The 26,153-nt window shown below is 39.4% G+C and overlaps 2 protein-coding genes across 3 annotated transcripts; both read right to left on the bottom strand.

Moving 5' to 3' along the window:
• Positions 1 to 3,878: 3,878 nt before the first annotated feature.
• gpr18 (G protein-coupled receptor 18) lies at positions 3,879 to 16,151 on the bottom strand. 2 transcript variants are annotated; one of them, XM_085385286.1, is made up of 3 exons: positions 16,040 to 16,151; positions 5,589 to 5,638; positions 3,879 to 5,298 (listed from the first exon to the last, which is right to left on the bottom strand). In XM_085385286.1, exons 2-3 carry the CDS (start codon positions 5,621 to 5,623, stop codon positions 4,287 to 4,289), a joined length of 1,047 nt encoding a protein of 348 aa, XP_085241412.1. In that variant the 5' UTR covers positions 5,624 to 5,638; positions 16,040 to 16,151; the 3' UTR covers positions 3,879 to 4,286. The 2 variants fall into 2 exon arrangements, with proteins under 2 accessions (XP_085241412.1, XP_085241411.1); XM_085385285.1 differs by lacking the exon at positions 16,040 to 16,151 and adding an exon at positions 6,364 to 6,490.
• Positions 11,445 to 16,151, bottom strand: gpr183a (G protein-coupled receptor 183a). The gene is made up of 2 exons (XM_085385284.1): positions 16,040 to 16,151; positions 11,445 to 14,116 (listed from the first exon to the last, which is right to left on the bottom strand). The coding sequence occupies exon 2, from the start codon at positions 14,096 to 14,098 to the stop codon at positions 12,998 to 13,000; it is 1,101 nt and encodes a 366-aa protein (XP_085241410.1). The 5' UTR covers positions 14,099 to 14,116; positions 16,040 to 16,151; the 3' UTR covers positions 11,445 to 12,997.
• Positions 16,152 to 26,153: the final 10,002 nt, after the last annotated feature.

The raw sequence follows: 26,153 nt of genomic DNA, 5'->3' as shown, positions 1-26,153 counted from the left end.
CCCTGCACTATGGCAAGGAGCTCTGCAGAGAGGAGAGATGCAAGTGGCATCTCATAATAGTGTCTTCAACAAGCATTTCACAACACTACATCCTAAGTGAGGCCGTGTCCTGGAGCTACGGTGTCTTTATCCATGTCTTTTTATCCGCCTTGTAATGTTGCTTTCTCATTCTTCTTTGACAATACCGTGGATCATGCGGAACCCGAAGTGAGACCGGATTAAATATTAACACAACCTGACACAGTCCCCACTGGAGCTCCTATTCCACTTCACCTAATAGAATTAAAAAACTTTGCCATGTGCATGGAGCAGAACAGTGTTGTGAATGTTATTCTTTACAATGACTTTGAACAAATCTTATATAGATCTACGGAGAACCTGACAAGGAGGAGGCCAAGGTTTCCATTCAACCACTTAGCTGAGCTGGGAGTTGGAAAATACACATACATACACACAGATGAGGGCCTTTACATTATTTATGGTTCTTAATGGTGGCTGGCCGTGTGTGTGAATCAGCAATAGAACAGTCTGCTAAAATAGACACACAGATGTAATCAAGGCCATACATTTCCTCTCCTTCTTGTGCTAAATAGAGGGTCAATTGGAGGCAGTTTAGCAGCATTTGAAACTCTTGCACTAGATTATCTCCTTTTAATAGAGACAAAAGACAATGCAGAAGTAGACTGCAGTTGCCAGAGGAAAAGATTACCTCTGAGAGGCTATCCTTGCTAATGTGCATACCTCACACAGTTCCTGCTCTTCATAAGATATGATTGCACGTCCAAATACAGATAAAAACAATAGCTCATGTGCTTAACCTAGTTTTGTCCACAAAAGGAATCCATTAGTCTCATTGTGCAGCCCTTAAGCTCAGTATCGCAGGGGGGAATCCGCCGTTGCACCGCTACATCCACGCACATGTGCCTCTCATTTCCTATGGCAGTCCAGAAGTATCCTTCAACATCCTATTGTAAAGTTTACCAGGGGAGAGGTTCAGCGTATTAAAGTGCCCTGAGAGAAACGCTAAACGATGTAAATGCAGGCAGCTGCTGGCTGCTAATGCCATACAGTAGATGAGGAGGCCCAGCTGAGGCTGGATGTGTACAGTATCTATATAACATTATAGGCCCTCTTTCATGTCCTTGTGCTCTCTAATGGGAACAATATGAAGACTGATGGTGTATAGTAAAACTGTGGAAAACATTGCTTCAAACAAAACTGTTACAAAATCCACTAGGCACCTTTGTTTCGGCATTAATTTGAAGTCAGTCAACATTTTATTTTACATTATTTGTCAGACAGTTAAAAAAACCCAAAGTAAACCAAAGTGTTTCGTTTGGTTTGGTGGCTTTAATTTTAACTACTAGTAAATGGAGTGGCAGAAAAAGCGCATTTCCACAACTGAACAATACTTCTAGTCAGCAGTTTGTCCATTTCTCACGTTTTTCTTTACAGCACATAGCATGCAGGTGTCTCTGTGTGAATATATTTTAGTTGTATTGGAATTTTGTTAATGTTTTAAATGCACAATCTTTCCATGCATCCCCCCCAGGCTACGGTACAACTGTAGCTCTAACTACTCCTTCTTTTCTCCTAATTCAGAGGAGTATTTTCTCCCAGATCTGCTTTGACTTTCAGGATTTAATGGAACACACATGAACACGCAGCATCAGAAACCAGCTCTTTAGAAACACTTTTAATCACGGCACAGATAAATATATAAAAAAAGCACAATCTGAAAAACAAATGCAGCAACACTGTCTCTGATCATCATTTGATAGTGTGCTGACACGCAAACTCTATTAAGCTGTCTTCAAATATGCAAAAATGATATGATTTTACAATGATTACATATTCACTTCCCCAGCTGGCTGGCTCCAAGCGTCTCCATTTGTCATCGACTATTGTATCCAATTATATGATTAGCTTTGAACACTCCAGCACTTCGAGAGCTCTCGTGTGTTCTGCCGCGCAGAGTGATTCACAAACAAAGTCATTACAACATGTATTCACACATATCAAATAACAAAACAGATGGCCACTGCGCCTGCTGCCTGATTTGTTTTCCACACGAGTGGTGGGAAAAAAAAGAGAAAGGAGAAAAAAAAAAGTATTTTGTGCGAGCTGTGTTTAATGCTGACTGTTTTTATTCCCAAAGAAGAGCAGCTGGCTGTTGCGCTGTTAGATCAGCTCCTATGAAAGACAATCTTGTTTTCATTAATTTCTCTACAACAAAGGCACTTGTTGGGAAGATTTAGAATTACAGCGGGTAAAGCTTCCGGATAATTCATCACAGGGACTTGACAGGAAACTTAATTGTTTTAAATGCCAGTTGCTGTGAGCACTGTGGCTGGTTTGTCTTTGATGTCTAACAGGTGGGACACATAGACAACCCTCTGATGTTTCATTTGACCTTTGACCTCTCCCTTATAAATCCACTTGTAGTCCACCAGCCAATAAACCTATCACCATATGATGAACTGCAGTTCCCAGAATTCCACGAGATTGGAAATTTTGATGTCTGCCTTCTTTTATTTAGGACAGTGTAAATCTAACCCTTTCATGCCATACACACTGGCCTCTTCTTCATCTGAATGCTGTTAACCAATCAGCCGAATGCCACGTGGACCATCAGTGCAGTTTATCCTTTTACTACTCTGAGTATGAATACAGCTGGACTTGCTTGTGAAAAATCAATCAGAACATTAACAGAATCAGGCACATTTTAAAGACTTTCACAGTTTAATGGGGTATATTTAGCCTGTGTTTGCAAGTGATCAGCTATGCAATAACTTTGCTATCTGTGATTGCACCACAGGGTGCTCTTACTGTGTAATCGAAAGCGCCACTACACTGTTACCCAGCTACACTGGCTTACTGTCTGACCCAATTAAGATTGCGTTGTCGCGACAGAAACAATAACTCAATTATTTTAACAACTGGCCACACCAAAATCAATTCTTAGTGATGTTTGGGCTGGACACCTATCAAAATCGTCACATTTCTTCCACTTACAGCCACTTGGCAGAGACAGAACTGTCACGCATTCACGTCTAACTCATTTCCTTGTCTGTCATTTGAGGAAGAAGAAACTGAGAATAAATTACTTTTGCGGCAGAGACCTGACACTGAAGTATCTCCGTGTAGAAAAAAAGGTTCTCTCTTTTAAGCTTAAGGTGGTTTTAAATCTACCGAATAGCCTCCCTGACATCTCTCGAGCATGTTACTGTAAATGCACTCCAAGCGACTGAATCATTTAACATCCAATCGATACAATTCACATTGCACCATAAACACGCTTTGGTCTGATTCCTGTTTCGGAAAGCTGCTAGGACTTCTGTGTAAATGAGGCGCACTGGTTGTTTCACGGGGAAGAAAAACTGAAGTGTTGGCTTTTGTGAAGCTGGATGTAATAAATGAAATCCCCCAATGAACAAAGAAAAAGACTTTTAAAACAGAAAACAAAAATCTTGCACAGTCTGCTTGACAAAAGTCAAGAAAGCACTGTGATGGCCTGCTCTCCTGGGTTGATGGGATCTGTTGTAGCTGTGCCATGCTGCCATCACCTGGCCAATAAATTTACAGCAATTTTAACAAAACTTGTGGTGTGTTGTATGTGCTGCACCACAGGTTGGACTTTCCCTTTTTTCTATGCAAATCTAAATATAAAAGCAGCCGAAAAAACTTTGCTCCTTGTGTGCATGACATCATGCCGCAGCAATGGCAACATTTGCTCACTTCGCCTCTGCAGAAACCGAGGTGCTGCAGAGGTAAAGTTCAAAACACCGCACGATAACAAACCAAAGAGACAATATGTAAAACCCACCATTGTTTCCTGTAAGTCCCCCCCCCCCCCCCGTGGAGGCTGTCAGTGACGCTGCGAGTAGGTTGAGAAGAGTTTCAATGTTCACGTACAACAAAGCAGACATTGAGATACTGTGTGCTACATCTTAAATGAATGTGAGCTTTATTTTCACCTGCACACATCACACCTGAGACACAGCCACTCGTGCTTTGTCTGCTAAAGCAAAGATGCACAAAAAAAAGAAGAAAAACACCATCTCAAGTCTCATGGGTGAGTCAATCAGCTCTGAACACAGATGTTTTTTGCCACAACAGCAGCACTCCCATACTGTGAGTGTAAATTACACCTTGGAAATTAATTGCAAGTTCTTGATTTAGACTTTGATAATGAACCATGTACACAGCGATGCATTCAGTGTTACATTGTGCAAAAGCGCTCACAGTACGTATCGCAGTCCCATTTTGAAATGACTGTGGCTGTTTCATATCATTGCGCTGGTCATATTGCTCATTGATCTGATGCTGCCTGTGTGCGTGTGCCTGCTCTTTCGTCTCACGCTCCGCAGATAGTTCCTGTACAGAATCACGCTAATCACCCTGTCCTGGAACTGCTTGGAGACGATGTAGTACAGGATGATATCCAAGACTGTGCTTAGGTTCATGAGGAATGTGGTGAAGACTGCCCAAGTGCTATACCCCCCGTCGATGCCGTTCCCCAGCAAACGGACAACCAAACACACATGAAAAGGCACAAAACACACCAGCACTTGAATAATGAGCGTGATTATAATCCGGATGGACTTTTGCTTTACTTTAGGTTTGAGTTTAGAGGTGCGGCCATGAATCAGATTGTCCACAATGACGACATAGCAGCCGATCATTATGCAGATGGGGACGAGGAAGAAAAAGATAAGTCGCACAAAGTTGACGGGGTTGTCATGGCGCATGTGGATGATGTCTTGCATCTTGATGCAGGTGGTGAAGTTAGAGGCCCGGTCAGGGTCCTTCTGGGAGAAGAGCAATGGTACAGAACTGCCCATGGTCATGACCCAGACCCCAACACTGCCCACCACAGCCTTCGGGACGTTTCTCAACTCCTTGCCGTGCTTTGGCTGGACAATGGCCATGTAACGGTCAGTGCTAATCAGGGCAAACAGCCACAAAGCCATGCAAGGGTAGAAAATGGTGAAGGCTGCCATGATTCGACAGAAAAGATCTCCAAAAGGCCAGTAGTCCTGGTGGTGGTATACCATTCTGAAAGGAAGCAGCAGGATGAAGGTGAGGTCTACCAGTGCCACGTTTATCATGTGGATAGTGACTGAGTTCCTTTTCTTTGTGGTTAGGGCAAACACCCATAAAGCTGTGAAATTAACCATGACTCCAATGACGAAGATGAAGCAGTAGAAAATCAGGCCTGAAATGCGGTACTCCACTGGTCCCTGCTCTGGCTTCATAGTTGCAGACATGTTGGTGGAGTTTAGATCCACTGTCATACTGAAAGACAATGGCGTTTGTTTCAGTTGTCATTCATTAGTACCTTTGTTTCAACATTTCGGTTTATATATCACATGTGGTCATGTCTGATGCAGCTGTGGTGCTTTTAATATTCGTATGACACATCCAAAAAGGTTTTGGTACTGAAAAGGATGTACTTTGGCTACCACTTGTGGATCCCTAAAAGTACATCAGCTACATGGAGCTGAATAATTTCAATCAGCTACAAATTCTTAGAGTGACAGTTATGACCAAAATAATCTGTCAAAACAACTCAAAATATAACTTACATATATGGATTGTTTTGAATCTGTTCCTCATCCATCCACACGAGTAAAATCTGAGAAGAAAGACCAAAACATAAAACTTAGAAAAAATGTAAAACTAAGAGTCTTTCCTAACGTTTAGCACGATCAAACCGTCTGCTCTAGACGGGAATTAAAACGACACAATTAGATTTACAGAAGTGACACTCAGTTGAAATGGTGGCTTCTTCTAAATATGGACATTTTTATGTTACAGATGACAGCAGCAGCTGTTAATTTGAATATATATTTTTAAAATGCGGTGCAGCTGTACCATGCGAAACAGAGAGCTTTTCTATAACTGCAGACAACAAAAATCACCCAAATAAACAGAAAAAGAAAAAAATGAAAGCAAATGTTTGATTGAACTGCAATCTGTGGTTAGAGTCAAATGTGGAAGTGTGATTTGTATCCCTGAGAAAGTGATTTAGTATCTTGATAAGAAATCATGTGACTTCTGTTTGACATTTACCCATTTCTTTTCTACTGTACTCCACTCTACGTACTTTTTTTTATTGTATGTAAATAAAATTATAGAATATCTATCAATCTAGATATCCCACAGCAAACTAGACATAATCTAGATGAAAGAAAGATGTAAATGAAACAAACATATCATGTGAATCGATTTTTAGTAGCACCAAAAGACGCATACTGTACAAAGTAGCCATGAAACACGTCTGCCAATACTACAACCTTCAACGCTTAAAAGTGAAACAGATCAGGTAGCTTTGCCTGGACAATAAAAGGCTGCACTTACCACAAAAATCAAACAAACATCTTGACAAGCTCACAACAGCAGGTTTATGAAGCCAAATGGAGCTCATGAAGATGTCAGAATACCAAGCTCTCACGGCCAAAACAGGGAAGTGAATACTTTCTCTCTGAATTTGACTGTAATGGTGGCGAGACAGAAGAGGCTGTAAAGCCCCCTTCACTTCCTGTGTCGCCTGTGCGTTATAGTTTCTGCTCTTTTTTAGATTCCTTTACACTGTCTGCGTGGTTGGAACAGAAATGGACTACAGCTTTCCACAGTCTGCAATTACACCCCCTTAAAGAAAATGATGTGCCATTAGAAGTGGGAGTGTGTTTGGCAGGCAGAGAGATGGCAGATTTAGGGCGAGTTATTGATTGGAAAAGTGGGGTCTGTCACAGCACATTAGTTCTCAGGGGAGTAATCCACAGCAGGTTGCTGCGAGAAGCATCTGCTGCTGGAGAGAAGTAATTAAAAACAGGATGTTGAGGCAGTTGCCATATAAACAGGAAATAAGACGGTGGTAATAGACACTTCACGCTGATGCTGGGAGATGGTTTTACACCACATCGGCTTAATGGATGCAAAGCGCATAGCTCAGGTGAAACGCTCAAGGTCAGCGTGGACCCGGATTGAATACAGATTAATGCGTCTGATTAGTGTGTGTGTGTAAGGTGGTAAAAACTATCAATTGGGACGTTTGACTCAAAGAACTTTGTGAGAACAAAACTTCTTCTGTTCACGTCCTCGCTGGTTCATTCGCAGGGCTTAAAATAGACCGTTTCCATCACTCACCACAGGTTTTTTCTTTTTTGCGGCTCCCACAAAAGGTTTTACATGTTGCCCCGATGCACATTCATAATTGTGCCGTGCAGATTTGTCAGCTTTGATGCTAAACTTCTTCTTATTGTCAGTGGATTTTGGGTTTTTTTTAGTACTGCATTTTGATCACAGCTCATTCAGTCTAATTCTTATTCCTGGGAAATAATTATCTATCGGCTTGTCCTCTTGATGTGTCTTAAAAAAAATCTCGCACCAGATGGTACTTTGTGTTCATTGCAATATGTTGTTATGACAACAGTCTGTGTGATGTTTTCCTCTCTTTGATACTTGTCATGTGGTTGCGTCAATATTCAACTCTATAGTACATGTTTAATTATTCACCTGTATAAGCAACAAGGAGTGTATTTATGCTTTCTCTATACAGATAACCAGACATCAACTACCTCTCCCCTTCTCCCTTTGCTCTTTTTAAACTATCTATTTTATACTATGCCATTTTTTGTAAAAGCATAAAAGTAATATTTCAATAAAATGATTATTAGGTCCTCTTTTGTAGCTTCCGTCTACATTTAGAATTGATATATGGCCCCTCTGAGAAGCACATTTTATTTGGTTAATCACCACCTCTCTTACGCTGTTTTACACTGCCCTCTAGAGGCTGAAAAGAAATACTACAACACACCCAGCCTGTGGCTTATTTATTCACTGCGGAACGTATATATTATTTTTACATTAAAGAAAGCATTATATCAGTATATCATATTTTATTTGTAGTAAGTGCTTTATAAATTTAAGGATTCGCAAACTCAATATTTGTTCAAGGTGGCGCAGAGTTGAAGGGTTTTGTACGCAAACATTGTGAAAAGGTTCTTTCTTTGACCACATTAGTTAGCTGTGCTGTGGTGTAGTGGTTAGCAGTGATAGCTCATACCAAAAAGGTCGATCTTATGATGTACTTTATCAGCTGATGAGTCTAAATGTGAGAGTGAATTATGGTTTGTCTCAACCCTGTCCAAGAAGCACTCTGGCTCCCACATGCGCACTTTCATCATCAGGCCCCCCTTTCAGACCCACTGCAGTGTGCTAGAAGGCCTGTGTGGGACTCCCTGTTTCCCGTTTGGTGACCTTTGGTGTTTCTCGTTTTCACACACACTAAACAGTAATGACGCTCGAGTCATATAAAAGTAATGTTTAAAATTATAAAAAAAAAAATCCACAAGAGTCTATAAAATGTTACTTGTGCCAGTTTCATTAGAACAGGGGTGTCAAACTCAAATACACAGTGGGCCAAAATTCAAAACTGCAACAAAGTCGCGGGCTAACGTTAATATTTATTGAAATATATTTATTCCTCCAGATATAAGAATGAATCTTTTCTTATGGACTCAAACACGTTTTGCTGAAAAACTGAATATGGAACAAGCAAAGCTTAATACTAAACAATATATATATATATATTAGCTGTATAATACCAGTAGGCCAGCTCTGATAGTAATTTGGTATGGCTTCGCGGGCCAGAGTTTGACACCTATGCATTAGAATATTGTTGTTATCACACACACATGTAAATTAATTTCTAATTCATAAATTAATCATTTTATGTCACAACAACATGCGACAAAGTAACATCAACTCTGTAATTATTAAAGATTAGTTAATATCAGTCATCATGGAGCCTATCCTAGCCATCACTGGGTGAGAGGCAGGACACACCATGAGCATGTTGCGCGTCTACCACGGTGCTAACACAGAGTAAGAGAATCATTTACACTTAAATTCACACCTAGAGCATGGCCACCACCATGCAGAACAATGCTAAACTTTAACTAAATACCCATTCATTACCTGTCAATTTTCCATGTATTAGTTGGGATTATTATAAAGGTTTGTCTCAAAAACCTCCATATTTAAAATATCTGACCTATGGCCATGATTCTGACATGATGTTCATACTGTCAGCCCCTCCGAGAAATATAAGTGACAGAAACAAAGCAGGATGAAGCAGCTGACAATTATATGTGTGAAATATGTGTTTATTGCAAACGAAGAAACCACACTATCATCAAGAGACATGTTCCCGTTGAACTAAACGTACGAAGATAACAGTGTCAAAATGCATATATGTCAATATATGCATATATTCTGACTCATACTTAACTCTTATGTAAATGCAAAACATTCCAGTAACATAAGTTGACCTATGAAAAAATGAACAACAAAACAAGAAAACATATCTTGTTTTGTATAACCAAAGGCGTAAAATCCAAGAAAGAAAGATGCTGTTTTGCATGTACGTATGACAGTGACATAGATGGTTAACTTAAATGGCTGATTAATTTCTATCTGGTGACTAAATGTCATCAGATAACATTCCAAGTATTTTGTCTAGTTTCAAGTATTTTTACCACAGCTTCACTTTTTTGCTCCTTTTCTCACAGCTACCACACCAGCAAACTTCCTGCAGCTTAGAGATTAAATCAGGTTTGTACAGAGGTGACAGCGAAAAGTTACGTTAATTACTTGTTGGAGTACTTTTAATGTCAGCCTACTCAGAGGAGACAAAACCGTGAGTTCAGGTTTTTATCGTTGTACATCGCTGCTGTTTGGTTTTCAAACAGCACAGCTGACAGATCTGTGGATCAGATTACATCCAGGTGAAGCTATAAACCATGTTCTCGGTGCAGCACCTTCGTGCTAGCTCTGACACTACAACTGCAAATCTGTCTTCAGCGTAACTTACCAGGCTTTATCTAATGTGGTCATGTTGTGATTTGTTAAATGATGGCAGTGTGCCTTTGAAAACTATTGTTTGAGAGCTCAACATCCCCTTTTATATATACATTAAAATGGTGTCGTTTTATCTTTTATCGTTTGATTATTTGTGAGAAATCAAGTGATACAGGAAACACATTGACATTAAAATGTGTAAGTGCAAATGTTTGTGTGACACACTAAATGTGGGTGGTGAATGTGTCAGAGGGCTGGCAGCTCTGTAACAAGAGTACCAGGTTTTCTTAATACAAATACTAAGATGCTTTAAGTTTTTCTGTTGATGTTTTGATGTCTTTTATATTTACATACTTGTAAATTTCTTGATAGCAATTCCACCCAACTGCTAATTTTTACAAATCAGTGGCACAGTTTTTGGATACTCTTAGTACCTCTGATTTCTTCACTTAATGGCACTCTTAGCATTTTTTCATATATATAAAATTTTTCTGTAATAAGTGCTACAAACCCCTTGCGTTCCAAAGTTCAAAGTTCTTCACAGTACTGTACTTTGTAAATGGTGCCATGTGTTTTGCTCTGTGGGTTTGCTGCCACCCTGGCATATGTTATAGTGACACATAAGCGTTAAACGCTGCTGAACTTCTCACTAGTTAGTCTTTTTTTAACATTGTGCTCCGTTTCTTTGCAATCACATATCAAAGCCTCCTTCAGAAATATTCCTTCTGTTCTGCTCTGTTCTAAACACAACAGCCAAAAAAGGCCACTGTTTCACAATCTTAGCAAATTAGACAGAATTGTGCAACCTGATAGCAAGATATGTAAACAAATATAAGATCAAATTCTAGAACTAAAGTTCAAACTGTCTTCAGTAGCTTGAACCGACCAAAAGGCCTGTCACAGTCTCCCAACACATGTGTAATTCAAACTAAAAGCAAAAAGTTTACACCTTTCCAAAATGCGAAGGCAGTAAAAATAAATCCTCGCACATATTTTTCAGACCTTTTGATGCCAGCTTACAGTAGACGCTCTCTGAACTTTGTGCTGAAAGGTATAAGTTCATGGTGGTGTACTGTTGGGTGCAGGCTGCTATGCAAGAGGTGAGAGTTTGCATTCCACCACACCACTGTTCTTTTTTCTCAAACCTCAGACCAAGCATTTGGCTTACTTAACCAGTTAAATTAGTTAAACTAGTGCTCATTTCTCAATGTCCTTAAAAATATTGTTGGATGCATGCAATATTCTGTTATATTTTATAATTCTTTCTTACCTCAAATATTGAAATTTATATGTGCACAATTTCTGCTGCTTCACTGATAAAACACATCTGTGTTGACTGAATTTCTAATAACCAGACCTGACATCCCTTCATGGCCTTCTAGTTCAGTGGGAAGGTGATGGTGTTGTGAGATAACGTGAAATGGGTGTTAAATCTAAGAACGATTCGTAGTGGTGACTCAATATACTATAAACAGAGCTGCTGTTTGCATCCAGCAAGAAGCGGATATACCCACAATATAAACACAATCTCAGTCACATCCAAAACATTATTAATAATTATTACAAGTCATTTATTATGTACAGTGCTGCATAAACATGTCAAGCATTGAAGTGACAATTGCTCCAAAAACAATGCTGTGAAGAGTTTTCATTTACCAATTATAGTTACACAAGGTGCAGTAAAAAGGAAAAAAAGCATATCAGTATCTGGGCAGAATCGGAATCAGAATACTTTATAATCCCCAAGAAAATGATGCTGTTAGAGCTGCTCCAATAAGAAAAGTAACAGATTGAACTAAAGTAAATAATACAATGTGTTATAAAGTTACAGTCAATTAAACTTAAAGACTGGCAAAGATCAAGGGCCTTTAAAGGTTTTCTAACTATCTTCAGATTTAGCTACACTTTATTTTTTTGTGAATTTAGAGTTTTGCAATGCTTTCCGTTTCTTCGGGTAATTCCAGCCACACATGTATGATGATTGGTCTACCTCAGGCTTTATTGCACTAGTTGTACTTCTAAAATCATACTAAAGAATAAGTTTAGCACCCTTCCGAAAGTACGGTATAATGGTTACATATTTAAAGATTTCTAATGCCCCCAAATTTTTTGTTGAGTACTACGAGCTCGCTCGCAAAGCTAAACAGTTTTATGACTGACTTAACAGATGTTAATCACTTAGCAAACCACAGGGTGAAATGCAGTTTCTGCAGTTTTTCAGCGGTTTTATAAATATATCACTACACATGGCATACAGTTTTATGACGGCCGTTCCTGTGGCCTATTTACATGTGGTAAATGCTGTGTGTTGTTCACACATTAAACCTAAAATATAGACCATAAAATTCAACAAGAAACATAACAAACTGCTGGTGGTGGAACATATAGCACTTGAAACCACTGCGTCTCTAACTCTTGCGCAGACAGAAAATAATAACTATAGAAACAGATCCAGAACAGTTAAAGTTGTTGCAAACGTCTCTTTAAATAAACAACAAACAAACAATAAAAAAACAACCTCATCCTCAAGCCACTAAATAACAATGCATGATTATCCAAACAGGAAAATATTAAATATGTTGCTTTTGCAAACATTTAAGGTTGGCAGAGAGTTGGAATAATCTCTGTCGATTTCCCTGAACTATTACACCTGAAAGCTGAACCGAAACTTGGGGAAAATAAAAGACAATTGAAGCGTGATTCTGTACGAGAATGAAACTTCTGTCAGATCTAATTCATCCTTACATTTCAGTTCATAGAAGTATCACTGTAAGTGAGTCCCTTTGATGTGAGCTTGCTGGTTTTGAATCCAGGCTGGTGCCTTCCAGACCTGTGTGGCTCTATTGGTACTGTGGTTTCCTCCCATTCTCCATGTTAGCTCTGCAACAGGTTCCTCCTTGAATTCTCAGACATTTCCAGAAATGTCCTTTGAGTGCTTTCACTTGTGGAAAACAATCCATTTCCAGTGTCTACAGATGCTGGGCATTTGTGATGATGCAAAAGTCCATTTAAAGGTTAAAACCTCTTTATTTGAGACACTATCTTTGAGAAAAGTCACCCTGAGAAAAACAAAACGAAACAAAAAGATTCCTCTTATTCTGTGCAGCTCTTTGTCCCTTAATTCTTTAGATCAGTCGTGATAGTGGGATCTTCGTTCTGTGACTGTTCCCATAACTGAGCTGTTTAGCTGGATCTTGTTACCGTCGAGGAAATCCTTGGAGGAACCTTCAGGAGACACTCTCACTGCGCTGGAGAATGACATGCTAACGTGCACCTTCAGGATTTTCAGGAGTTTTCTTTTGTAGCCCTTACAGGCAAAGAAATAGATAAACGGATCCAAGCAGGAGTTGAGGTTCATCAGACATACGGTGATGTGCAGTGACACCTGAAAGGCTGTGAGCTGACTGCAGTCGGGTTCCGACACCAGCTTGCGGATCATGTACTGCAGGAGGTCAATGTGGTAGGGGCTGAAGCACACGATAAACACCACGGACACGCAGCAGATCACTCCGATGGCCTTGCGGCTCCTGCCGGACTTTTCTGTTAAATGGTTGTTCTTGGCTGTTAAGTGAAGCTTGGAGCATAAGACAGAATAACACACCAGGATGGTGACGACAGGGATAACATAACCCAAGCCAACAGCACCAATCAGTGTAGTGGCAATATGTGGAACTTTATCAAGGTTGGGGTATTCCATGCAGGTGATGTAGCCATCAGGTTCATTGTGGCACATGTTAATGTAAAGCAGTGGGAGTGTCTGACCCAGGACCAGCAGCCACACGCCAACACAAATGTAGCGCACGTTACTGACTTTCCTGAGTCGGGCAAAACGCAGAGGCAAGACCACGGCGATGAAGCGGTCCACACTGAGACAGGTCATGAAGTTGACTCCCGCATAGGTGTTGATATAGAAGATAAGGCCTGAGATCTTGCACAGAGCTTCTCCTAGTGGCCAGTGGAAACCCAAAGCATAGTAGATGATCCTCAAAGGCAGAGAGAGGGTGAAGAGGATGTCGGATATGACCAGGTTGAGAGAGTACAAGGTAGTGGAGTTTATCTTCTTCAGATTGGGACGGATTACATGGAGGGCCAGGCAGTTACCAAACAGTCCCACAAAGAACACAAGGCTGTAGAAAAGAGGCATGAGGATTTTGGCATACTCCCGATGAGCATACAGGGTGGTACAGTTAGAGGTACTGTTGACGGTTGTGGTTGCGGCGGCAGAACCCATCTTAAATTTATTGAGTATCTGCATAAAAGAAAAAAATACAATCACACTTGGTTTCAATCTAGAGAGTAACACATTGCTTTGAGTTTTTTTCTTATTTTTTGTATGTAACAAATTAAAGGAAAAAAAATAAATAAACTGAACTGCTGAGACTTTCTTTATGATGATATGAAACTATTGTCAACATTGGTGTGAGAACACATAGAGGGTTACAGATCCATGACCGTGTTTCGAAAGGGAAGTAAAAGGAGCATGTCTCAAAGTCAATTTCCTCACAGTCTACAAAATTGTTGCGTGAATGGCAGTATCATTAAAAAAAAATCTTAAATGGCAATGCTGACATTATCTTTTAGGTTGTGTTTCTAAACTCTAACAAATTATAAAGTTATATTTTAAAAAAACTGTTGCTATGGACAGTCAAAGCAAGCAAATTGACTATTTTGTTCTTCATGAAAGTAAAACCTGATCTGTCAACAGCAAGAGTTAACAATGAGTTGTGAAACAGTGAACACTGTGAACAAAGTGCTGTAAGGTACAAATAGATTTTTTGCTTTGTAGTGCCATCTTGTGGTTTGAAATTTTGTGCAAACAAAGATACACCTGATATCTGAGAGGAACTGGTGACAGACTGGAACTGCAAAGCACATGTAAACAGCCACACGTATGAAGCCTTGGCTTTCAAACATCACAGTCCCATCGACCCAGATGATTCATAAAATCCTGAGCCAACCTCATAATGCATTACGAAAAGATAAACGAACGCCTCCAAAGGTTGTACATTTATGTCCCGACTGGCTACTTTTTCGCAGCGTGAGGTTAGCATATTTAGCTTTTAATCTGCATATGCAGCTCTTCTCCTTTTCTATTCTGACAGATGATTGTGGTTTGTTTTTTTTAATATAGCATATTTTCCTTTTCATACATGAAATTGGTTTTATATTTCTTATATTTCTGTCTCAAGTGACTACCAGGGAAAATAGCACAAGTCACGTTCATTTCCAAACTGTTCCAATCCTTTATTTAAATTTTTGACTCACAGGACGTTTCTGGCATAGCGCGTGTGGTTAAAAGTGCCATGAAGGAAGTCAGTGAACAATGCCTCTGCTCAACGGCTATTCTCAATGCAGCTGCAACTCTGTCACATAAACAGCACAAAAAAAAAGTTTATTAAAAAAAAAAAAGCGGTGTTACTAGCTGGCCTTGGGTATGAGGAAGTGAGCTTCCCCAAGGTACTCTACCCTTGAAGGCAGTTGGAGTGCCACATTGTGTACATTGAGACTGCCTTATCATTCTATCTATCTGTTTGACCACATGGTGGGGTGGAGAAAAATGTTTCCTGGCCCACCAATTGCATTTTGGACAAACCTGCAACAACACTGTTTCCTTCCCACTGTCGTCAAAGTGCTTGCTCATAGGGGGTCTTAAGATTATTGGGTTTTTCTCTGTATCTATGAAGCGCCTTGAGGCGATTTTTGTTGTGATTTGGCGCTATATAAATAAAATTGAATTGAATTGAACACTGTTGTGTTTAAATAGTTTCAAAAAGCTGTTGTATGACTTCACAAATTTGAAGTGTGTGTGTTATAAAAGTGTGTTTCTTAAGATAGTTAGTAATGTGATTGTGGTAATGTCACATTTACACAAGTGAGCGAGTATTTTGTTTTTCTGAATCTGCCAAATTCAATTACATTAAAGAATAAAGGATGAAGATTGTAACGATATTTAAAAATGTTTATTTAAAAACACTTTTTTGCTTTGGTGTGAGACATTTACGTGGAGTAAATTCCTGACTCTAGTCTATGCCCTGTTTTCATACATTTAGTCCACGTATATTAATCTATATGATCACCTGAAATTGATTTTGGCAAGTCAAAAGAGACACGGTGTTCACCGTTACACTACAAAACAAGTTAAAGTTTGGAAAAAACACAGAGAGAAACTTACCTTACAGATGGAACGTGCTGCTCATCAGACTTGAAGTCCCATTTATTCAACCGACGTTATTTTTGGCGGAAAGATATCACAGCTGCCCTGAGCGCGGTACCGTCACACTGACCTGGGTGAAAATAACAAGACAAAGTAATCAAGATCAGTATCTCCTGCCAGTAACCATAGTGACAAAATATCCTGTTCTAGCGCTCAGTTTCTCTCTCTCTCTCTCTGTTTCTTTCGCACCGTTTGCCCGTCTCTCACTTTTCTCGCTTTAACTCAACTTTTTCAAAAGCTTTGTCTTTAAAAAAAACTCTTGCAAAACACCTACTGATAACGCCAAAAGACGTGCTCAGTGTCACTCGTTACATCAAAATAAAACAAATCATTTCATTGGCATTTGTGGTCTAAAAAGTGGGTGGTGAGTCATGTGTGACTTTTTGAGCGGGGGGGCAAAATGTAGGTTTCATACACATGCTGTGCCCATGTGAGTACTCATGGGAGGATGTTGCTTCAGGTGCAGGAGTATGACCGTCAGCATTTTTATAAAATCATATATGCAACACAGCAATTTTGTTTTTCTTAATGTATTATTGTAAAGAGACTGGCCCACAACAGCACCGCACTTCTCTCCAGTAATCCTCAATTCAAGCTCAGAGTAATTCGCTTCCTTCTGATCAGTTTTCCCCTAGACTAAACAAATGAGTGATAGCTAAATGAGTGATAAACTTCCCCTTCAGTCCAAAGATACATTGGCTTTGATGTTATTAGCTCAGGCTCACTTTCAAAGTTGACGAACCACACAGATCTGAGACGACACAAATATAGTAAAGAATCCCCGCAGGCAAATGTGGTAGTCGCAAACATGCTTTGGAGTAAGAGATCAGAGACTGGTTTCACTGTATTATGTGGTTATGCTTTGATATATTGCAGAGAAAAAAGAAAAAATGATTTTACATACCTGTGCTTTTAAATGAGCAGGTTTTCTGAAGGCATCAATTAACTTTAAGACAAAATGCTATTGCTATGCTCAAATTAGAGCTTCAAATTCGGTATACTTACAGCTTATAGCAACAGTTATCCTGTGGTTTTAACACCTTTAAATCACCACCGCCCTTTAGGATACTTTGAATTTGAACGCGCACAACTACAGGATGTGAAGTGTGATGGCAACTGCATAGTGGAGAGCATAAATATCTTTTCTGCACCTTTTGTTTTTCCATTCAGTCATTCAGTTCACTGCTTTTAAGGTGTGGAAGAACTTCAACTTCAAACTTCAAAGAAAAATTAAAAAAATCACTAAGAACATCTATTAAATGCTTGTTAAGGTGGTGGGAAATGGAAATATTTCTAAAAGAATTTCTGTTGTTCTTGTTTTTTTGGGTTTTTTTTTTTGTTGGCCACAAACTTTCTTCCTTCAAAACATGTCTGGTAGTGAGAGAGAGGAAGCAGTTAACTTCCTCATGGCCTGTCCTTGTGCGTCTGACTCACTGGTCTTTAGACAGCTAGAACACGCCCGGTGATGACAGACAAAAGGCAAAGAATTTTACCATTGCTATTCATAGTAGACATATTGTACCAGTGCAAAGGCTAAGCCACTAATAACATTTTTACACTCTGTTCTTGTAAATCTTGGGTTTTTGTTAAAGATATCTGATAGTTTTTTTTGTGACAATAACAACAAAATCAGTTGCGTAAAACAAAGACTAATAAAATGAGAAATTGGTAAAAAAAAAAAAAAAAAAAAATTTAATTTAAAATTAAACAAAATTTGTACATCCTGTGCACATGGAAGGAAGTTTTGACAGAGAAACAGTGAAAAGGATTTCCTCCTGAGTTGCATATTATGGCACACAAACATTGTCACCATGGCTGTAAAGACCATGCTGCCACACTGGCAGCATGGAAAAAGTAGTATGATCTATGTGTCACTTGTCAGTGTATTCAAATAGTTCATAATCAGTTCAGAACTGTGGTTTGGTAGTATTAATATATAGGACACGTGAAACCAAACACTGCTAATTTTTAACATTACAGTTTTTTCTGAATGCTTAAACCCTAACTGTGATTCCTGTAGCACAATCTCTAAAACTATTCAGACTTATAGCAAAACCACTCACTGAGTTTGCAAAACTAAAAGCTCAAAAACTGCTTTGCACTCAGTTTGCAATTTTGTAACACACACTTTGCAAAACTGTAGGCACAATTCACTGCACAACACTCAATTACCAAATTTCCAACACACTCCTAGCAAAAGTATACACATGTATGGCTATCATTAACACTAATTTGCCAACTGTCTGGCACACTTTCACATGTGAAAACTTTTTTAGATAATTCGTTCACTTTGCAATCAGCCTAAGCACTATAATACAGGTAAGCTGTGTGTGCGGAGTACAATGGAGGGAGCAGAAAGAGTGAGAAGAAGAGGAGGCCGAGGAAGAGGACGTGGAGGTGAAGAAGTAGGATGAAGAGGACGACAAGGACAAGGAGGAGCAAGAGGAAAATGAGGAGGGGGGAGAGGAAGGGTAGGAAGAGTAAGAAATAGAATTACTGATGACATCAGAGCTACAATAGTGGACCATGTAATCAACCGTGGAATGACCCTGAGGGTAGCTGGCCAACGGGTCCAGCCTAACTCGAGCCGCTACACTGTAGCAAGTACCATAAGGACATCTTGAAATGAGAATCGGTTAGTACAGTCACTTCGCACAAAGATTTGTAGCACTGCCATATGCCAATGAGAAACACACCAATACCACTGATGTAAAAATACTGAAATTGTTACTTTACAGAATTGCTAGATGACCAGATGCTGGGGGCAGAGGAAGCATGTTCACTGCAGACCAAGTAACCCATATAGTCATTATGGCGATTGCAAATAATCCTATACTTGGAAATAAACACTTGTGTTTGTTTTGATGTGTTTGAATAAACACCAGTACTTGAAGTTTGGATCCCTCTATGCTTATGGATCTATGACAGAAGTATGAGCTCAAACTGACATAGCCTACCTTGTGCACAGAGAAAGCAAAAGCCAGATGTGTTTTGTACTCATACCATCAGTGTGCAGTTGGCGCATTGTGTGCTTAGTAGATGATGGCTTGTGTGTACTGTTTGATACGGAAACACCACTTTTACGAAGGTGTGAAGAGTTAATCTAGCTGTGTTTGCTTTTACAAGAGAACTACAATGTTTTGATGATTGGGTGACAGGTTTTCTTATTTGTGTGAAGAGTTTTGCAAAATTAGCCAATAGTTACAAAAAATGTGCTTAAGCAATCAGAAAAAACTGTAAGCTAAAACCTTAATTTTGCCCTCATTAAATAAAAAAAACAAAAAACAAAAAACTGTTCATGATTTACAAATGTCACATATTGAATTGGCTGGTCCACTCACAGGGTGTATAGCGTAGTTTTTACACTAACAGATTTTAAAAATGTGTAGAGTTGCTTATCAATAGTGCGATAGCAATCTTTTAAAGGCTGTTCAGCTTGTGGTTCAGTATAGTGCAACAGCAACAGGAAACTCCTGTGTCTATTCATCATACTGCTGAAAACAAGCCAAAAACAAATCTACCAAGTAACAAAATTCCCATGAGACTAAATTGTATATACGGTGATTGCATTAATATTTGAGAGCACAATTTACTTTAATTCATTTATAGGACAATAACAGCTGATGCTGTTCTGGCTACAAGAACTTCAAAACCAAGTTCATATAACTACTTTTAAACATATTTACAAATCATCATTTCAACATTAATGCAATTCAGTGGCCTGTGGACCAATGGGTTCCTGTGATGACAATGACTTTATACAGTTTATTAGCGGGAAGTGGGACCATGTAGAGCAGAGGACATGTCGCAATAACTATGCTCTTGCAATCCTTATACATGTGCCTTTCTTGTCATGTCACAACAGTTTTTCTTAACTGTATCTGGCCGATTATCAAACTCTCTCCGTCAGATCAGGAGCATCTACCCAGGAGCAGTGCTCTCTTCTGGCAAGTGGAATGCACTGCGGGTTGAGATATTTAGATTATGTTGCAACAGGAGAAAGAAAACGAGAAGGTCAAAGCTTCGCTCCCAACACATGGTACACACAGTACTTGCGTCATAGCATAAAGAAGTCACAGGATGGCAGTAATGCCTTTACAGTTCTTCTACCTGCAACAAAAAGAGATAAATTTCAAGTCAGTGTTGGAATCAGCAGGCCTAAAAGAGATTTATGTCACTATCTGTGCATGCAGGGTGTACACATTGCCCTAACTAGAGGAAATTGCATGGAATTAATAGATAGATATTGAAATTTGAAAACTAAAATTAACTGGTAAAATGTTTAAAATGTTTCACTAAAATCAGATTTTCCCCCATTTTCCTATCAATATACAGTGTAAAGAAATTAGGGCTGGCTCAAGAGTTTTGCACAATTAAGCTAAAGCAACTCAGAGATAATTGACAATTTCAGGAATTTCTTTGAGATCTACATACAGTGGTTAAGGTAGTTTATCTTACACAAGTACTTCTCTTTAGTATCTTCTTTGACAACAACCTTGCCCAGCAAATTAAATCTGTTTTTCTAACTGATTGAACTGGTCTGATCCCAAAGGTAACAGAATCCTGTGCTGTTTCATTTTATTTCTACTCAAGAATAAAAGTCAAATAAAAAGTCTATTCAACTTCGGATGGAATGGAGAGAGTATGTAATCATAAATCTGTGCGTTCATCATTTGTTTGAAGCCGGCTCACCTCCTGCAACCACTTTTCCGAGAATACGCGCTTCTTTTGCGGTTCGGACTCCTTCTGACATTTCTTTGGAGGTGGAGGAACACCAAAGTAACTGCTTACAGGAGCTTGCTTCTTCGACATCTTTAAGAGTTCTAAACTAATGTCTGTCCTCCTCCAGAAAATCTTATGTACGCAAACACGCATTGCAACTTCTTATCTGGTGCGCGTCTTTTATTTTGACAGCGAATGCGCACCTGCAGACCACTTATGTGCACCCCTGTTTATATTGTTGAAAACCCCACTCTACAGGGACGAGCATTGTCATCTTGGAGGACTGAGGCTCCTGTTAGTTATATTAATAAATTGATAAATTAGCAATATGTCTTGTTTATTTTTCAGACATCAATAATCTGATCCAATAACCAACACCAAACAAGCGTTAATAGCAGAATAAGCTGTTTGACAGTAGTAGAGAAGATTTGACGAGTCTTTTATTGGCGCAAACCACATACTCAACTCAACTCTGCTGCTCAACACACAAATAGATTTTCCTTACACGTGTGGCGAGGTGGCTAAAATGCAGACATTCTGTAATTAAGTGGGTTTAAAAATGATCTTGTAAAAGTTGAAGTACTGTTTCAACTTTTACACTGAAGCAAAAGTGGAGTATACGTACAGGTAAAGGCTCTGAAATAAACTTAAAGTAAGAAAGTAAACAAAGATAACTCTTTATAAGATGTTTCTACCAGCTATTTTTGTCCAAAGCAAACTGAACCTTGTGCTATATTAATGTAATAAAATTATATTAGCGAAAAGACAGAACTCATTTTATTTCTGCCTCCTTTTATTCTTACTATATGCTCAACATAGCAGCACACTGAGTGCTATTCATAAGTAGGAGAAAGATCTTACAGTTTTTCTTGATTGCTTAAACACTATAACCAGTCTCGTGAACCCAAATTTAATAACCATAATGACACTTTCCAAAACGGACACCCACTGTAAACACTGAACTGTAAACACTATGCCCCTGCTTTACCACATGAGTCAGATGTGGTGAACTGTTACTGCAAAACTCTACTCAAAAATCCCTACATTTGTCAGTTCTGACACCATGTGGTCACTTAGAAAGCACTAGCAGTCAATAATGTTCTCACATCAGCACACCTTTAGCTCAATAGTGGAAACACTAGGAGTCAAACTGTATCACAGACCAATCAGAAACTTTGATGGATAGACAAAATGGCCAAAGTCAGCTCATTTAGGATGAAACAATGGATCCAAAAACAAGCAAAGGAAAAGGTCAAGGAGGAGGAGGAGGAGAAGGCAGTCTAGGACACCAGTGAGGAGGAGGTGGATGAGGTAGAGTTGGAGGAACATAATTGACCATCGGGCTACTGTAAATGTCCCTGGTCAGCGTGGAGGGAATGTCACTCTGTGTGCAGCCATCAGCCATGGAGGGATACTCCACCGCCATGCCATTCTAGGACCCTATAACACCATGCTTCTCCTTACTTTTCTTGATGGTCTAAGACAAAATATGTTCCAGTTGGACTACAGGGAACTAGCACAGCCAGAGCACCCTCACTACGTTGTTGTTTGGGATAATGTTAGCTTCCATCGCGCTGCTCTGGTTCATGAGGTTTTCTAACATCTTTCTGCCTTCATAGCCTCCCAGGCAGAACCAAAACCATAGGGTATGGTTTTGGGTGTAGAGCTTCATTTTGACCTCAAAATACGATGTTTGGGAAATTGGGTGAGATGTTATGGATTTGTGTTTTGAGAATACGAGGCATAGTTTCAAAAAATTTGTTTAAGCAATCGAGAAAAACTGTAACATCTAGCTGCACGGTTTTGTACAGCTTCACAGGTACCAATGGAAGTTCAATAAATACCGGGGGGGGGGGAGTCTCCCTTGGGATCTCAATTTAAAATAAAAAATTAAAAATTGCATTTCAGATTTCACAAAAGTACTTTTTTTTCTCTTTTCCAATGTCTCTTGCTCCATAACTAGCTGTTCTTACCTTTAAATAGAACTCTGTCTTCCTCTCCTTTCCTGTCTTTCATACATCTTGCTCCATCTTTGAGTGACGTGAGCTCTCATTCTTTTCTCCTGTTGGGAAATATCGCAATTGTACCTTTAACTAGCATACAGAGTGTGCCCTAAGCTTCACAGAAACAGTTTGTGTGTTTGCTGATGTTTGTTGAGCTGATAGAAACGCTACATTTGAAATTACCTACCACTTTTAAACAAAAACAAAATGTCACTCTTTGTGCTCATTTCTCTCTGTAGGGGTAGCTAGATGCTGAAGTAAGAACACCTGAATATTGCGCAGTAAATCATGCATAAATTACATGATTTTGTCTTTTTCATTTGCCTTTTTCATGATAAGCCGTGGTGATTGAATCAAAAACATTCAGGATTGAAGGTATACAGTAGCGTGAAATAATAACTCCTCAAATGTCTTAAACCAAAAGTAACTACCCTGTTTTGAAAATGTAAGCAGTAGGAAGTAGAGATATTTGTAAGAAAATAAATGTAAAAAGTAAAAGTAAAAAGTTTCCAGAAAACTAAATACTCAAGGAAAGTAAAGATAATGGAAAATTCTACTTAAGTACAGTAACACAGGATTTTTTGCTTCATTGCTTCCCACCTCTGCAATTGTGCACCTTTTAAGAAGAAATAGGCTTTTATACACTATAGAGAAGACAGATGGCTGGAAAGAGGAGTGAAAGAGACCATCTATGCCCACTGTGAACAAGCATCTTTGAACAGAGGGGGTGTCTTATGACACCAACTCTCTGGCACCTACAATGCAGTTTTGAGATCCCATCCGAGGTGCCTCAACCCCACTCACATCTTGCATCAGATGATCTCAATGGGTCACATAATGGGGCGAGGCAAAGTCTCACAATGGTTTCGCCCAAAACCTTTTTCACACCTTGGAGCATGTGATGAGGCACATGATCAATAGTGGGTCAACGACACTCTTAACAACTCCCACTAGGGATTAAATACCTGGGACTCTTTACCATTTGCTTTTTACCTGAAGAAGCTTCTCAGATGAGAGCTGAAACCTTAAAAAAAAAAAACGTTAAAGAAATCTAATCACTTTCTTTTCTATCACAGATACAAGCAGCAGAATTATTTTCCTTCAAAGAGTGGCTCTTAGAGATAGGGTGAAGAGCTCAGTCATGCAAGAGGGACTCAAAGTAGAGCCGTTGTTTCTTCACATAGAAAGTTGAGATGGTCCAGGTATCGGACAAGGATGCCTCCTGGAAACCTCTTCTGTGAAGTATTCTGGGCATGTCCAACTGGGAGGAGGCCCAGGGGCAGACCCAGGACTCGCTGGAGAGATTATGTCTCTTGAGAATGTCTCAGTGGTGGTTGGGGTAAAGAAAAGTGTGGGCTTCACTGCTCAGATTGCTCACCCTGTACCCAAACTAAATTAATCCCAAATTAATCCATCCATCCACTTTCATAACTACCTTATCCCAGCTTGAACAGGGTAAAAAGTTAATTACCAGCCCATTGCATTCTCACATCCGAGCATCTAATATAGAATATACTTATTAACATAACAAGCTTGTCTTTGTTGCAGCTAAAATAGCAGCAACAATTTCCTGCTAACCTCATTAATTCTGTGCTGCCCATGCACAAACAAACAAACAAACAAACAAAACACAAACACACACTCACTCTTTCTCTCTCTCTCACACACACACACACACACACACACACACACACACACACACACACACACACACACACACACACACACACACACACACACACACACACACGAGAACTTCTTGTGTTGCACCAGAGTTTGGTACTCTATCTAAAGATCTACATAGGATATCAAACTTGCGGGTTCTTGCCAGATGTGATAAACAATTTATTGCTTAATTTTCTCACACTAGGAAGTGTTTCGTTTGCCTTTGTGGTTACCATGTCTGATGAGCTAAAATGCTGTTTCTAACAACCTCTTTGTTTGATCTGTTACAGTTTTTTCTGAATGCTTAAACCCTAACTGTGATTCCTGTAGCACAATCTCTAAAACTATTCAGACTTATAGCAAAACCACTCACTGAGTTTGCAAAACTAAAAGCTCAAAAACTGCTTTGCACTCAGTTTGCAATTTTGTAACACACACTTTGCAAAACTGTAGGCACAATTCACTGCACAACACTCAATTACCAAATTTCCAACACACTCCTAGCAAAAGTATACACATGTATGGCTATCATTAACACTAATTTGCCAACTGTCTGGCACACTTTCACATGTGAAAACTTTTTTAGATAATTAGTTCACTTTGCAATCAGCCTAAGCACTATAATACAGGTAAGCTGTGTGTGCGGAGTACAATGGAGGGAGCAGAAAGAGTGAGAAGTAGAGGAGGCCGAAGAAGAGGACGTGGAGGTGAAGAAGTAGGACGAAGAGGACGACAAGGACAAGGAGGAGCAAGAGGAAGACGAGGAGGGGGGAGAGGAAGGGTAGGAAGAGTAAGAAATAGAATTGCTGATGACATCAGAGCTACAATAGTGGACCATGTAATCAACCGTGGAATGACCCTGAGGGTAGCTGGCCAACGGGTCCAGCCTAACTCGAGCCGCTACACTGTAGCAAGTACCATAAGGACATCTTGAAATGAGAATCGGTTAGCACAGTCACTTCGCACAAAGATTTGTAGCACTGCCATATGCCAATGAGAAACACACCAATACCATTGATGTAAAAATACTGAAATTGTTACTTTACAGAATTGCTAGATGACCAGATGCTGGGGCAGAGGAAGCATGTTCACTGCAGACCAAGTAACCCATATAGTCATTATGGCGATTGCAAATAATCCTATACTTGGAAATAAACACTTGTGTTTGTTTTGATGTGTTTGAATAAACACCAGTACTTGAAGTTTGGATCCCTCTATGCTTATGGATCTATGACAGAAGTATGAGCTCAAACTGACATAGCCTACCTTGTGCACAGAGAAAGCAAAAGCCAGATGTGTTTTGTATTCATACCATCAGTGTGCAGTTGGCGCATTGTGTGCTTAGTAGATGATGGCTTGTGTGTACTGTTTGATACGGAAACACCATTTTTACGAAGGTGTGAAGAGTTAATCTAGCTGTGTTTGCTTTTGCAAGAGAACTACAATGTTTTGATGATTGGGTGACAGGTTTTCTTATTTGTGTGTAGAGTTTTGCAAAATTAGCCAATAGTTACAAAAAATGTGCTTAAGCAATCAGAAAAAACTGTAAATGATCATTTTTCTCCTAATTTAAGGATCACTTAGACTTAATCAGGTTCATACAATATACAGTGAATTACTGAGCAGATCTCAAACAAATGAAGCCATTTCCATTAATGCTGCTTAATGTTGTTAGTATTATT

This window comes from Rhamphochromis longiceps, linkage group LG16 (genome assembly GCF_057381845.1).
Source record: "Rhamphochromis longiceps isolate RC_006_pf linkage group LG16, R_longiceps_female_GT1.1, whole genome shotgun sequence".
Classification (NCBI taxonomy): domain Eukaryota; kingdom Metazoa; phylum Chordata; class Actinopteri; order Cichliformes; family Cichlidae; genus Rhamphochromis; species Rhamphochromis longiceps.
This window is presented reverse-complemented; position numbering and strand designations above follow the sequence as displayed.

Excerpts from the sequence above, each read along its gene's own strand:
- gpr18 (XM_085385286.1), bottom strand. The coding sequence starts at position 5,623 with ATGGATGAGGAACAGATTCAAAACAATCCATATAT. Across the intron at positions 5,299-5,588 it reads ATTCAAAACAATCCATATAT|TATGACAGTGGATCTAAACT; the intron begins GTAAGTTATATT and ends ATTGTCTTTCAG.
- gpr183a (XM_085385284.1), bottom strand. The coding sequence starts at position 14,098 with ATGGGTTCTGCCGCCGCAACCACAACCGTCAACAGTACCTCTAACTGT.